This window comes from Lytechinus pictus, chromosome 9, assembly GCF_037042905.1.
Source record: "Lytechinus pictus isolate F3 Inbred chromosome 9, Lp3.0, whole genome shotgun sequence".
Classification (NCBI taxonomy): Eukaryota; Metazoa; Echinodermata; class Echinoidea; order Temnopleuroida; family Toxopneustidae; genus Lytechinus; species Lytechinus pictus.
In genome coordinates, this window is record NC_087253.1 from 17,969,423 (window position 1) to 17,985,798 (window position 16,376).

At 35.6% G+C, this 16,376-nt stretch overlaps 1 protein-coding gene across 1 annotated transcript in view; it reads left to right on the forward strand.

Moving 5' to 3' along the window:
- The first annotated feature begins 14,990 nt into the window (after positions 1-14,990).
- The window catches only part of LOC129267628 (oxysterol-binding protein-related protein 8-like), a 50,928-nt gene continuing 49,542 nt past the window's right edge, over positions 14,991-16,376 (forward strand). Inside the window, exon 1 of the mRNA XM_064104845.1 lies at positions 14,991-15,284. Coding sequence (XP_063960915.1) covers positions 15,225-15,284 — 60 coding nt within the window. The 5' untranslated portion in view covers positions 14,991-15,224. The remainder of the gene's footprint in view (positions 15,285-16,376) is intronic.

The following is a 16,376-nucleotide window of genomic DNA, read 5'->3' on the forward strand; positions in this document are numbered from 1 at the left end:
TTCAAATTAATGGTGAATAGGCATCATAATTACACAATCGGTTTCATTTTGGGGGGAATACAAATCAAGTAAGTAGTACTAGTAGTCAAGTTGGACATTTCTGTTTATTTTGATGATTGATTGTGTGAACCAAAGGAATCGGCCGGCCGACGTATTTTTTTTTTCTTTTTTTTTCGATGCACCGATTTTGCAAAATCTGCACCGGCACTCGATGACATCGATCGAACACCGATTTTAAAATCGATTCGACTCAGGCTTACCCACGACCTTGGAAAAATCCCCGCGAAAGTTCTCGTAATTTCGCCAAGTACCTACTATTTATCGGGTATTTTCTTTCGGGGATATTACGCGTAGTTTGCTTTCAGACCGCCAAAATACCTGGTATTTTCTGATCGGGGTAAATTTCCCGATCAGAGAATACCTGGAACTGGCGAACTTCGAGGCGGTCTGAAACCACCTATACAGTATTTATCAAGGTAAATGATGGGTTGCTGGCGTAAATGTGCTGGTACCACAATCATAGACCCTATTATCATCTACTTCCTTAAACTTGTATCGAGGTGGAAACCAGTTTAATGTGTAATGGGATGCTCGAAGCAGTCTTGCAAGTGGTCTTAAACTTGGGTCTTTCAATCCAGTTTGAAAAACTACCTCGCGATGTGGTTTTCAAGATTGCTTTGCCTCGTTAAACTGGTTTATTAAATCGTTGGTGAGGACACAAGCGTTCTTCTGGAAGTGATCTTCTCACAGAAGTATGAGGGTGAGTGCGTGTTGGGCACACAACTCAGTACACTCAGTGGCCCGTATTCTGAAGTCAGGTTTAACTTAAACTCGGGTTTAAAGTTGTGGTTTAAGTATGGACAGCCAATTGTTACATAATCACTAACAGTAGAGATATCATATGTCAGCTCATTCGGCTCTCAAATCATTCATAATTGTGTAGGAAGTATAAATAGATGATTGTCTTCACCATCGATGAATCAGGAAAGAGCACAGTAAACATAAGAAACAAACAACTTAATAAAAATTTTGATACTTTTGGCTGTCCATACTTAAACCACAACTTTAAACTTGAGTTTAAGTTAAACCCGACTTCAGAATACAGGCCTATGTGTAGAATGCCTACTGTATGCTGCGGTGTCAAATGTTGCGCGAAACATTTGACTCCACTGAGCGAATTCCCGTAACAATTAGACCACTGAGTTGTTCTGAAAACCAGTTTAGAAGATGGTGGGTGATGAGGATGCTAGCGAAACGATCTTCAAAACTGGTTTCCTAAACCGGTTTAAGGGAATTTCAGTTCAAGACAGTCGATGAGAACAGGGTCTTCAATTACACTGTAATTCTGTTCCCTAGGAACTGCACCAAGTCAAAAACAAAGGTGTAGTGTTACAAAGTGTTCAGGAGAGAGCATTTCAGGAAACGTTTTGTCAGTGAATTTCACTCACTAATGTGCTCTCAGCCAATCAGATGCAAGGATTTCAGTAGCTTATAACAATAGTAAATGAAAACCACTGACTATTTGTTCTATGAAAATGCTCGTCCTGATCATGAGCTTTTAGTCGCTTCCAGAATGGATGTGATGGTATGTTTGCAGGATCGCTAAGTGATCCCTGACTCTGAGGCTCATCCGGATACCAGCTTTATTACATGGATCTCGGATTCAGTACGTCACTTTAGTTTGTTTTATGGGCATATGAAGTTCCATATCAACACATTAATAAATGATATAGGCCTATATATCCTATATGTTCCTGAAGTACTGAACGTGATACTGTATCCTTGGACGATTTGGATTGTAAGACAAATGGATTCCTATTCATCTTGAGCATAATTATATTGCACGTATCCATACAGCTGTATTAAAGCTGGTTTGGGAATAATCTGTTTAATGCAACACTGCATATGAATTCTGGACAGTTTGTAACCGCATTTGTTATCCTGTGATGTGTCAGTTTTGTGCTTTGTGACTTCAAATCCTCATGATTGTTTCATTTTTTTACAAGTGATATTTTCTTGATCCCTTTAAGGTCTTATTGCAGCTCCTGTCTTCTGCTATTCAGATGCATTTGGACTTATCAAAATTAGGCTATCTAAACTGTGTTGTCGGTCTGTGTGGCCAAAATTTCACTGAGGTGCTATTCTTTTTGCAGTAATCTCCGCAAATGAGAAGATTGATCTTGATGTTTTACCAAATTACATACATGTATAACTGCGGTCAACTTTGTTGAAACTTGAAAGTTTATATCTGTAGGCTGTGATGTGCGGGATAAAACAAGGTTTTCTCTTGAAATGGAATATTTGATAAGGTACAGATGATACTATAGTATATGTGCACTGAGTCCGAATACAGAGGCCGTTTTCACTACCTCATTGAATGATATAGCCTGTAGATGCTGCCTCTTAATAGATATGCTATAGGCCTATACACAGCCGATCATGTTCGAAAGAAAATGAACGCTAAAATCTATTTACATCAATTAATCCTCCCTCTCACAGTACATGTTGCCTAACTACCAGGATAATTTTTATTTTAGTTATGGATTGTTTGGATTGAACTGTACTCCTGTCAAAATACGTACAGGCAGTGTATGGGCATCTACTCACCAGCATCAGATATACCGTAAGCTTCCTCATGGAGGCTTGATAAGAGGCACAAACTCTTATAATGTGTCTTACAGCGAGTCTGAGCTGTGAGACTGATCAGACTATCCACTTGCACTCCTCTAGAACAAGTACACACATGCAAAGACTCATTGAGCTAGTCTTTGCTCCAGGCATTATTGAACAAGAGTCTGGTCAATGACACTTCTTTAAATGCACATGCCCTTCAACTGCCGTGCAGAGTGTGTGCGAAATTGAGTGTTTTCAGACGTGTATCAATCAGATATGGTTATTTGCATCTGGACCAACTTTAACGTCACCATCTGAAAGACGTGACAAGGGCTCGAACCTCCTCATCAATTTATAGCTTTCCCATATAACTTGGACTACAGGCGCACACCAAAGCACCCAGCAGAGGCTCATGTATTTGATCAAGTTGGAATTAATTAGCGCTTGTTAGCAGTGTATCACTGGACATCGGGGAGTTTGAAGTTTGTTGTTTGAGGGATGCAGCGGTTAAAGATCGAAGGCAAGCCAAGAGGGAGATCAAAAAGTCATGCTTTGGTGGCCCCCGGTGAGTAATCTCAAAGTGCACCATCTCTTTTCATTTTCAATCACACTCTGACATGTTAGATAAACAATTGAAAATGAACCGAGGTATGACCAAGACTTCGAAATATTGAACATGCGAGATTGAACACAATAATGGTTGGATTTTAGTTGATATTAATTCAAAACAAGAAGAAAATGTGGTTTCTCATCGACCCTTTTTAAGGGGATATTCAAAACGTCAGTTAATTCATTTTTTGGCCTGATCTCTAGGCCTTATAAAGGCTTTGTTAAAGGTCAAGTCCACCCCAGGAAAACATTGATTTGAATAAATGAAGAAAAATCAAACTAGCATAATGCTGAAAATTTCATCAAAATCGGATGTAAAATAAGAAAGTTATTACATTTTAAATTTTCACTTATCATAAAACAGTGATATAAACAACTCAGTGACATGCAAATGGGACGGTGGATAATATCCTTCACTCACTATTTCTTTTGTTTTCTATTGTTTGAATGATAAAATATTTCATTTTCTACAGATTTGACAATAGGGACCAACTTGACTGAACCATATACATGTAGTATTAAAAAAGTTAGTATTAAATAATGTTAATTCCACATGTTCAGGGAGAAAATTAGAATATTTCGTCTTTTATATAATAAAATACAAAAGAAATAGTGAGTGGGTGACGTCATCAGTCTCCACATTTGCATACCGAGCAGGATGTGCATATAATTGTTTTGTGTAATTAAGAGAAACTTTAAAGTGTCATAACTTTCTTATTTTACATCCGATATTGATGAAATTTTCAGTGTTATGCTTATTTGATTTTTCTCCTTTTATTTAAATCAAATTTTTGTTGGGGTGGACTTGTGTTTTAATAGTTCCAACATGTTTTTCTGTCATTCCTGTACACAGTCTCTGCAGGGGATGACCGTAGAAATGACCAGAGTGTTGCAAACATAGGAAGACTAAAACTATTGATGTGTGATCTTTTAAATTATTATTTTGCTTAAAATCCTTCAGATAAATCTTGCAGAATATCACTATCAAAGGATGTCTCGTTCAATTTTTTCATCAAATTTAGACAATATAAGTCCACATTTAATATGCTATAATATCTTTAAACTGCAACTACTTGCCATACCCTTCAAACCAGATACGATTTTGTATGATGTTTTCATTTTGGTTTGGTTTGTGTTCATACTTTGATTGATTGATTCGTTTCCACATTTCATAAAAAAAACATAAAAAAACAGTACTTAAATTATTTTACAGAAAAATTACAATTAAAAAGAATGAACTTCAATCTAATATCTCAAAGCTTTAATTTGAATCTGATTTTCAATTCTACTTTGTTTACTATAAGTGATGAAAAGAAACATGTTGCAAATATCAGTTTTAGATATTATTCAAAGATCAGTTTTAAAGATAAATTCCAGTTTTGGTAACGATCTCAAAATGACTTTTTACAGAATCTAATATAATGACCACCCAAGTGTCTGTTTGTATGAATAAAAAATATGTGCCAAAGGATTCTGGAAGAAATTGTGTAATTGCTGAGAAATAAGCAAAATAAGCGCGGATTCGGTCACTTCCGTCGGGTCTTTATTCCAGCAATAATAATACACTGTCCCACGTGTGCCTATCTGTGTTTGTGATCTTCAGTGTGAACATTTTTAAGCGTAGATTTCAAGATTTCACAAAGTTCAGTTTATGTAACTGTACCAGATCTAGATCCTCGATGATATACTGACAATTAAACCTGGTTTTACAGACTTTCTCATGAAATCAGTGTTTACTGCAACTACTGGAATTTATCTTTAACTGCAGCTGATCAGTTTAATGCAGGAAGAAGGCAATCAATCATTGCAAATGTGCACCCCATGGCAAGATTATGATTGATTGCCAAATCCAACCCGGCTAAAAGTTTATCTTAATGAATAGAAAAAAAGCATTATGCTGAAAATATGATATATGTTTTCTCTTTGAATGGATTCAAAACAAAAGTTTTTGGGATGTTGACTTGGCCTTTAATTCTTGGGCCAATTTTGCAATGGCCCCAAAAGCAAATAAAATCATATCCCTTTAAAATTAATTTTTATTCAACAGTTGGTTGACGAACTAGTCTAAAAAAAGCATGGAAGGCACAGGAAGTGATTAAAAGCACTTGAGCCTGTCTAAGCCACGATGGACTGTATGGCCGTTCGCTTGCAGGAAAGAAAAAAAAAAGTTTGTTTACACTTGAACGAGTGGAAGTTCCCACTTAGGCCATATTGCATGGGGGGATTATTGGGATAGATTCTAAATTTACGCAGATACATGATGAAATTGCCATACGTGGCATTTTTCATTCGATGTCGGATAGTTAGTTATCCTGTCCATATTTATAGTGATGTGTTGTCAAAAGTTGGTGAAAGTTTGTGTGTTTTGCTCTTTCTGGTACGTTTAAGATGGTGAGGAATATATTTCAGTGAAGATTTGTTAATATAATCTATGCAAATAGTTAATTATTGTTTTGGATCATAAATCTGCAGTGATTAATGTGTGTGTACATGTACATGTAAGTACCTGTCTTCGGTTATCAGAAGTTGCTGAAAGTTTGTGTGTTTTGCTCTTTTTGATGTTTTATGAGGAATATATCATTAAGGATTTATTAATAGTTGCAAATAGTTTTATTGGATCATAACTCTGCAATGATCTGCTTACTCTGTGTGTGTACATATGCCCCAAAATGGTATTATGTATGGTACTGTTGGTTTTATTGAAACATGGTACATGCAGATCGTGTCATCAGTGGTCGTCCAAACCGTCGTATCGTGATACGACACTACAGCACGAATTCCATTTCAGAGAAAATCAATTTCAAAGTTTATTTTAATTTGCATGTTTTGTCCCAAACCTTACAATTTTGTTATTGCTAGAAACATGTACATGGTAGGAAAGACCAAGACAAGTTCTTAACAATGATAATTTGATATATAATATAATCTCTATTTTTATACAGAACCAAGAATGAAAAAAGATTTCTTTAATTATAAAAAATAGCTACATACTTGTAATTTTGGTTTGAGTGGTTCAGATTTTCTTGTACAAAAACGCCATAGGGGATACAACAACCCTGACCGCGATTTCAATGCGCGTAATCAAGCAAAACATTGTATCATTCTTTCACGTGCAAAGTCAACGCATGCAGATGCAACGGTTTCGCTGACCGTGCATTTGCATATTAAGTGTGCGCATCTGTTGTTTGCTTTGCTGCAGTTCACGTTTTCAATGGGATTTGCACATTTTATCAAGGAGCTCCTTGATTTTATCAACAATTTGCATGGCTTCGCTGTGAAAATCCCCACATATCTCAGAAACTACGATAAATTGCTGCCTAGAAATTTAGTAATGAATAGAATTGGACTTGTACTCTCATTCTCTGCAAAAATCTAAAACTCAATGGATTGACCTTAATTGACTGATACAACGGTTCAGATGAATGCCAACGTTGTCATCAGTGGTCATCCGAACTGTCATATTGCGACAGTGTGAATCCCATTTCAGAGAAAATCAATTTCAAAGTTTATTATAATTTGCATATTTTGTCCAAAACCGTACAAGATTGTTATTGCTAGAAACATACATTGTGCTTCAGTCTGTCAAGTTAGCCATTGTAAAATCTGTATTGAAGAAATGAGAATATTGTATAATTCAAACAATAAATAACAAAAGAAATAGTGAGTGTATATCACAGAGTTGTACATATAACTGTTTTGTGGAAAATGAGCAAAATTTTAAAATGTCTTAACTTTCTCCTTTTCCATCTGATTGTGATGACATTTTCAGCGTTATGCTTGTTTGTTTTTTTATTGATTCAAATCAACATTTTCCTGGGGTGAACTTGACCTTTAAAGGACAAGTCCACCCCAACAAAAAGTTGATTTGAACAAAAAGAGAAAAATCCAACGAGCATAACACTGAAAATTTCATCAAAATCGGATGTAAAATAAGAAAGTTAAGACATTTTAAAATTTTGCTTGATTTCACATAATAGTTATATGCACATCCCGGTTGGTATGCAAATGAGGGAACTGATGACATCACTCACTCACTATTTCTTTTGTATTTTATTATAAGACATATGAAGTATTCTAATTTTCTCTTCATTGACCTGTGAAACAAAGTTTTATTTCTCTCTGAACATGTGGAATTACCATTATTTAACATTATATGGTTTAGTCGAGTTGGTCCTTATTGTCAAATTTGTGAAAATTGAAATATTGTAGAATTTGAACAATAATAAAAAACAAAAGTAATAATGAGGGACATCATCGATTCTCTCAATTGCATGTGACTAAATTGTGCATTTAACTATTTTGTGAAAAATAAGCAAAAATTTAAAATGTCATAACTTTCTTATTTTACATTCGATTTTGATGACATTTTCAGTATTATGCTTGTCTGATTTTTCTCTTTTCATTCAAGTCAACATTTTAATGAGGTGGACTTGACCTTAAAACTATTAAGATCACATCTACCGGTATTGTATTTTTCTTTCAAAGAGATTGTCCTCAATATTGTTACTTACAGATTGTTGAAGTGAGCCCTCTTTGTTGAGAATGGGCCAACAGAAGCAGATCCAGAAAAGATGGTTACATGCCAATACCAAACGCTGTAGACTTTCATGTAATGAAGAATTGTCTTGAAATTTTTAGCAAGTTTGTCATGCAAAGGAAATGTGCACAAGATTGATCTAATTGCAATTTAGAACTTTTAATAATTTATTCTAGATATTACCCCCCCCCTGCTTATGTTTTAATATAGCAAACTTCTTGCCCTTGCAAAAATAAATTTAAAAAATGAAATAAATGAATGAATGAATAAATACATATATACATAAATAAATGATTAAATGAATAAAAGGGTAAAATATGTTTTTGTATAATAGAATTAATGTATTTACTTTGGAATTTGGTAATTATTTCTTTGTACAAGTACAGAGCAACTCTGAGAGATTTATGTCAACTTTATTAGAAATACCCCCCCCCCAAAAAAAAAAAAGTCAAATTTGGAAATTTATCTCACTGATAATTTTTCTAATGAAATAAAAATTCTCTTTGTGTGGACTTTTCCTACAGGGCCCTGTAACACAAAACTTGGCGATTGATTGAGGAGCTGAGTTTTACGATTGATCATACACAATAATCAATGCAATCAATCATAGAAATCAGCTTCATGATCAATCGCAAAGCCTTATGTTACAGAAGCATCATGGCTGCATGCATTCATCTTTAAAAACTGAAACATTGCTAAGTGATGCTTCATGCTTCCTGATAGAAATTAACAAAGCTCTTTTTCCATTGATCTTTTTTTTTTATTATTATTATTTCTCTGATCCGCTTATTTTCTTTATTTTTTGTTTTCCTGGACAAAATTACATTGATTTCTGCCAGTTAGGAATCATGCCAATGAGATTGCATCTGCAAATCTACATTTAACTGTTCTTTATGAGCTATGTTACTATGATAATAGATAAACGTTATTTGTATTGCCCACATTCTAAAGGAAGGGTTCATTTTGACCAAGCCAACCTTCAAATAGATGAATACAAAAAAATAAAAATAAAAATGTCAGTGAAATCTGATGAAAAATATCAGTTAAATATATATCTTTTTTTGTTTTCAATTTTCATTGTACATGTAAATAACGATGATATTGATATTATAAACATCATGCACATTTTAGTGAACCAATAATTTCTTTGTGTAAGTATAAAAACAAATTGTGTCAAAACAACATTTTTTCATGCAACAATTTAAATTTCAAAATGCAGAGGTTTAGTATTTTCTGGATAATTTTGATAAGATATTTTCAGTTCCACTTCTCTAAGTACGTAATTTTATTTGAACCATTTTGATAATGAAATGTGACTGAACCTCTCACGGGTAATGATAAAGACAGTAATCATAGTTATAGTCATGATAATGGTAATAATACTAACTAAATTAAAGATATCTGGATTCTGGACATAGTTAATATTTCATCTATTTAAACCCAAGTGAAATCATTTTTCAACACAGTGAATCACCTTTAACCAGACAAACATGCATGCTGTGCCTGCCCGATTACTTTGCTATCGCATGTTCTTGTAATAATTACATTAACGTCCCACAATGCATTCTGATGGTTTCAACCCAAGGTATGTAATTAGATCAATTGAATGGCGAAAGGCAGACGAGAGCTTTTTCAGACGAGTCACAATTGAAGAAAAAAAAATACTGACAAGGATGAAGGAGATACCACAATGTGATTAGCCATCTTACATGTAGTTGGAAAGCAGGGAAAAAGTTACACAGGGGCGTGCAATTTCAGCCCCAAAATGTCTAAAATGCCCTGAAAAACTAAAAAAAAAAGCCCAGGAAACTCCCAAACAGTCCAATATTTTCAAACTACATGTATTGATATACAACGTGCAAAAATATTGTTGCTGAGCTCAAAGTGTAACCCCAGAAATTTTTTCCCAAGCTGAAATGTGGAATCTTGTCAAAATTACCAAATATTGTTCATAACACTACTCGAGTATTAAAAAGAAAAATACTTTCTGGGGAAATTCTAAAGTTATAAAAAAAAACTTACAGGCAAAACAAATATTTATTTATAAACTATTATTTATTTATTTATTTTATTATTATTTTGTGGGTATTTTTTTTTTTTTGGGGGGGGGCGCTACTACAGTGTAGTTACAACCTACTGCCTAACATTGTAAATCTACAACATTGGATAAGCTTAAACATTGCAATGAATGGGGATTTTCCAAGGCTTCCTTTGTGAGTTTCACTGGGCTCTTTTGAGCTTTTCAGGGACAAAATCGCCGCAAGCCCCCGTTTAATTCCCCCCCCCCCCCCGAAACCTTACCTCAAAAGTTTGGGCCACAATTAGCAGCAGCTTCTAGGCACTTTAACTGCAAGCCCAAGTGAAGCATCTTTTCAGAAGTGTATTCTGCAACCATCTGTTTATTATTTATTCTTACATTCCATCACAGACAAAACGATTGAGAGTGAAGCTCTAGCTCTGAAAGACGCTTTACTTATTATTAAAAGCACAATTCCTGCTTACAGATGGGGTACAGTCTTTGGCAGAATTCAGAATCTTTAAGAATTGTAACCTTCAGAAGAAACCTACATGTATGGTAGAATACCAGATCAGAAATAGTGAGGTGGTTTGGTTTGTAAACTCGTTTATACGCTAATGTAAAAATGCCTCGTGTGAAAGCAGTCCTCACCTGTATGGTTCGTAGATTAAAGAGCATTTTACCAGAACATGTGACACACTTCTTTTGGCCAATCAGGCGATGCATGCATGCTGCACCGTGTGTTATACAATACATTGTAGTCTCGGGAGTACTACAGACACAGACCCTGATCAACATATTTATCAACATGTGGGTCTGGATCCAAGTCTAGCACAGATACAGCATGTTTCAATTTCAGTGAGTGAGATAAAAGCTTTCAATACTCAGGTTCCAGTCAGGGTCTTTTTATAGGCTGTTGGTTCAGACCACTTTCCTCAAACAGAAGGGTGTTGTACCTGAGAGAAACACATCCTGGACAAGATAAAGTTAATTTATTGCCAGCAGGGTGACAATATGTAACATGAAGCATCTGCTCAATCAAGTAGAATGAAAATGTGGAGTAAATGTTGTTTGATAGACTCAGCTTTTCAAAAGCCTTTTTTTTTACACACACATTGCCTGAAAAATATCCACCTCTATATTTGTATTTTAGCTGACTCTGGGGAGGGAAGAGAATGAGGAGGTTTTGTAGAGATGGACAGTGATGACGATGATGATGATGATGGTGATGATGATGATGATGACGACGGCGATGATGATGGTGATGACGACGGCGATGATGATGGTGATGATGATGGTGATGATGATGATGGTGATGATGATGCTGATGATGGTGATGATATTGTTGTTAATGATGATGATGATGGTGGTGGTGATGATGATGATGATGATAATGATGCTGATGATGATTATGATGATGCTGATGATGATGACGATGATATTGATGTTAATTATGATGATGGTTTAAATGATGAAATGATGATGGTGATGGTTATGATAATGCTGATGGTGATGATGATGATATTGATGTTAATGATGATGATGGTTATAATGATGAAATGGTGATGGTGATGATGATGGTAATGTTGACGATAATGATGAAGGATATGATGATACTGAGGTTGATTATGGAGATGATCGTGATGATGTTGATGAAATAATGATGCAGATTTGGTATTCATGGTGATGATAAAAGACATTGAGAAAGAGAAAAGGGAAGAGGATAAAGTTCACTCTCTTGTGTGTTTTGGGTACTATGGAGAGGAGAACAATGATAGTTTGAATGACGCCTCACATTTTTTTTTTACAATGAATCGAAAAGAGCATTTTGCGTAAATTTGTTTGCTTTATAATAGCTTTTTTTTTAATGCAAGACCATTACAACCATCACTCCCCCAAGTGATGAAGGCTTTTTCTTTAGCATTCATAGATCATGCATGAGTGTGATATTTAAAATGACAATTTGATTTTTTTTTAAAACAAAAATTAAACCTCTTTTTTACCAATGATATGTATTATATTTTTGCTGCTACACAGGGCAAGGCGCTGAAGATCAAGATGAATTTTTCACCCGGGAACTCCTTCGAGCCTCCACCAAATTCCAGGCTCAACGCAGTAGGGTAAGTTTTAGAGTACACCAAGTATATTCTCGTTGAATTCTTGCTCTTGCTCTGAATACGTTGATTTTGGTCAATAATAGATGATGGTGATTTTGAAGATGATAATTGCGATGATGATCAATGTGATTTTGATGATGGTGGATATTTATAAATGGTATGGTATTGATGAGGATATGATTGTGTGGTAATGATGATGGTGATGATGATGATTATGATGATTATGGTGATGATGATGATGATGATGATGATGATGATGATGATGATGACGTTTATGTTGTGATGATCAGTATGATGATGATGATGATGATGATGATGATGATGATGATGATGATGATGATGATGATGATGATGATGATGATGATGATGATGATGATGATGATGATGATGATGATGATAATGATAATGGTAATGGTTATGATCATCACAATAAAGATTGTGAATGATGGTGTGGACATTTCTGTTGTGATGATCATGATGATTGATGAACGATGATGATGATGATTATGATGATCATGATGATGGCAAGAACAATGCTGATTGTAATGATGTTGATGATGATAATGATGATGATGATGTTGATGGTGGTTGATGATGATGATAATGATTATGATGATGATGATGATGGCAAGAACAATGCTGATTGTAATGAAGAAATTAAAGATGATTAGCATGCATGTAGATAATGACAGTGATGACAGAAAAGATTAATAATTTTACTAGTACAATGTAGTTTTCTCTATATTGAGACCTGACTATGGCTATCATCACCCCCATTTTCTGCATAGTAATAATAAATGCATTTATATAATAAAAGTATTCTGGATTTCCAGTTATGCTTTGTTTTCAATACTTGATAAAACAACACAACACACCACTTTTTCTTCATATTGTATGAAAGAAAACACCCCTTTTTTTTGCACAGTTTGAAGTAATGTTGGGCCCAGACAAATAAGACCCTTGAGAGTCTGAATTTTGTCAGAACTATTGCTCATTAACCATGGTTTTCTCCTCTGCTCTTTCGTTAATTGCCTCGCATCGATGGAAATAGAATGCTCATTAAATCTTTGAAACCATAATGAGGATTTCTGGTCATTTTGTTCTCTGTAATCTTTTATAATTCATCAACTGAGAGTTGATATACACCTCTGTGTTTTATTTTTTTTTTTTGAGAAAGTTTGCCAGGATTGGTGTTTTTATTTCATCTTTTATCATTCTATATTTTTTTTGTCATTTTTGTTCCCAGTAATAATTTTTCAATCTACAAACTGACACCTATTATGACCTTCTTTGTATTTTTTTTTGTAGGTTTACTAGGATATTTTTTTTACTATCATAATAGGCAGGGGCCGATCCAGGATTTTCAAAAAGCGGGGGGCACATTTTCCGAGGAATAATTTGACAAGCAAAAAAAAAAGAAAAAAGGTTTTTAACCAAATATTAAGGATATTTCATCCACGAAAGAGTTTGACAAGCAAAAAAAAGTCTTCACTTTCAAGGGGGGGGGGGGGGTCACGCTTCTGTTTTTAACAGCATTTTACATTATAAATCTTAATTGTGCCTCTCAAAGGGGGGGGGGGGCACGGGCTGGCTTTGCCCCCCCCCCCCCCTGGATCCGCCAGTGATTTTAAGTGAATCCAAACACAAGTATGATTTGAATAAAAAAGCCCAGCATAATTATGATTAATCAAAGAAAACTTTGCCTAAATTATATGCAAATAGTATAAAGTAAGTAGGTAGGTACAAGTAAGTAAAGTAGCAAGTAAGCAAGTAATGAAATGAATGGGGCGACTGATGAGACACACCAACAAAAATGCCCCAAAATAAGCCGTAATACTAGTCGCAAACAACTTCCACAAGTACGAACTTTATGAATGAAAGAAAGGTTGAAAACATCAACCAGATAGAAAATACCCCCCCCCCCCCGCGTGTACAGGTATACATGTTGTGTAATTTGAAAGGTGAGATTTCAGGTGATGAATTTGTCCATTCTCATTTCCTGTGTTAATGTAATCAGGAATGAGTTGTATCCTCCCATGACCTCTCCTTCCCCCTCCCCCCTTAGAAGGAGAAGGAGGTAGAAAATGGGCTGGAGAGAGAGAGAGAGAGAGAGAGAAACTGACATAGACAGACAGATAGAAAGAGCGAGAGACAAGCAGACAGGTAGACAGAGAGAAAGCTAGAGAGTGAGATAGACAAACAGACAAACAGACAAGACAGCGATAAATATAATTATAAATTTATTTTATTTCGGTATAAAACATTGCACATAGCAGTCTGACGGCTGAATTGCGTACCATTTACAAAAAGGATTGATACATGCAATACACATACAATACATTAGTTGATCAAAATAAGATATTGAAATAAGACAGAAATAACCAAACTCTGATCTAGATTCAATGAATATTGGTGATAGGTTTTAACAAATGAATTTACTAAAAATGAAGATTTTATAATATAATTCAATACGGTTGCATTGGGATGTATATATGTCAAATAGATATGCCATCTTTCATATAATTCATGTACCCCATGCAAACCGATCACCTCTGCTGCAATAATTATACTATACATGATCACAGCAGAAGCTGTGATGGAGAGGAGAGGGAGGGAGAGACAGACAGACAGGCAGGAAAAGAGGGATGCATACATTCAAACAGCAGACAGTTCTAAAGGGATTGAAAGAGACATACAGATGAAAAAAGAAAGGGGGATGGATTAGTGGATTTTCAGGAAACTCAGTGTTTACTGTTTCCATACTCCAATTGCACGTTTGTCCCTTTAAATGGTGGGCGTGTCCCAGTGGTATTGTGAAACTACCCAACCCTGTTCATATCAGGTGACCCGAGTCGATGTGTAGTCTAGTCTTGAAAAACAGACATGCAATGTCAGCATTCAATATCCTGTTCGGAGAGAGAGTGGTACAATGCGTTGCTGCAAGTCAGGCAAAGGTAGTTAAAAAATATGTTGTACTATTCATAGTTTGAATCATTTGCCCTGATATTCAAAGGATAATATGAATGAGAAAAGAGGTCTAGTGTACCAGACTAATTCTGTTGGTGAAAGGTGAACGAGCAAGTGCAATTTTTTCTGTGCAGGAACAGCCCGTATGAGTGAAGCGTGAGAGAGGGAGAGTGAGCATAAGCGTGCCAGATTATTCTCTTGCTCCTCGGGCTAAATATATGTCAAGCAAAGGTAGGGCACATAGGAACAGCCGAGTGATACAGAAATGCCCTTGCCTGACTTGTAGCAAGCAACACTGCTCAGCTCTCTCTCTCTCTTTCGCCTTCTGTTTGATATTCTTGGAAATGTCGCTTTCTTGAAATCCATGGTGTTCATCGAGCATCAAGAGACGCGGGACCCGAATACAACCCTTCTTATGCTTAATGTAAGTGTTTACAGCAGGAATTATAAGATTGGGGAGCAGAATTGTCCACAGTCTGCTTTTGCATACTGCACGTGAGTACAGTGAGTTCGGCTGGGATCCATGGGTTTAGTGAGAGGCACGTAATGTTGCATAGTGCTATTAATAGTGACACAACTTCCCTTCTGCGTTGTCGGAACTTTCAAGGGTCATTCTAAGATAACATCAACTGTAATTTTTACATTTAGGTCTGTATTACTTGGATGTTATAATTTGTGAAATTTATATGATTTACACAGAAATATGTTAGTAGGAAATTGTATTTTGTGACATTTATCTTATTGTAAAACACAAATATTTTAATTGAATTTTAAGTACATGTTAAGGTAGAATTTGATAGGAAGAAAAGTAGTAAAATGAGGCATACAAACAGTATCCAAAATACCGCCCAAAGGTTGCAAATAATGTTCTGTATACGGGTATGTACCTTGCCACGTAGGGCTACATTTACCTACACAAGAATGTGCCCTTATGAGCCAACACTGATCTATAATCTTTTGACCTCAGGCTCTATTTGGAGCTATGGCTGAAGGGGGGTGGATATTTCTTGATTTTGTGGTATTATGTGGGCCGTATGTTGGCTACATTAGACATACATATATGTACTTTTAAGTCTAGTACATTTATACCCTTTTTACACACGCTAAAATTTCCTTAACCCCGTACTATAGGTGGGGCTAAATTGCCATTTAGCCCCACCTATCACAGTGAGCCACTGCAGTTTTTTCGCCCTTTTTTCGCCGTTTTGTGTGTTATAACCTATGGGAAATTCAAAGTTGCAGTTTTTTCGCCGTTTTGAAAACGGCTAGAAAAGGGCGAAGAAAGGGAGAATTTTTGGAGAAAAAACGGCCAAAAAACGGCTACATTAGGTTTCCTATGTAAACCTTGAATTATTATGGAGTGCCATCATTGTTCAATATAAGCGGAGCTATTGATTTCCCCATGAAAACGGCGAGAAAACGGCGAATGTTAAGGACAAGGATCCTGTTAGAGGAGTGAAGATACTAAGAGAAAACGGCTAATAAACGGAGACAAAAGGGCGAGAAAATGGAGACA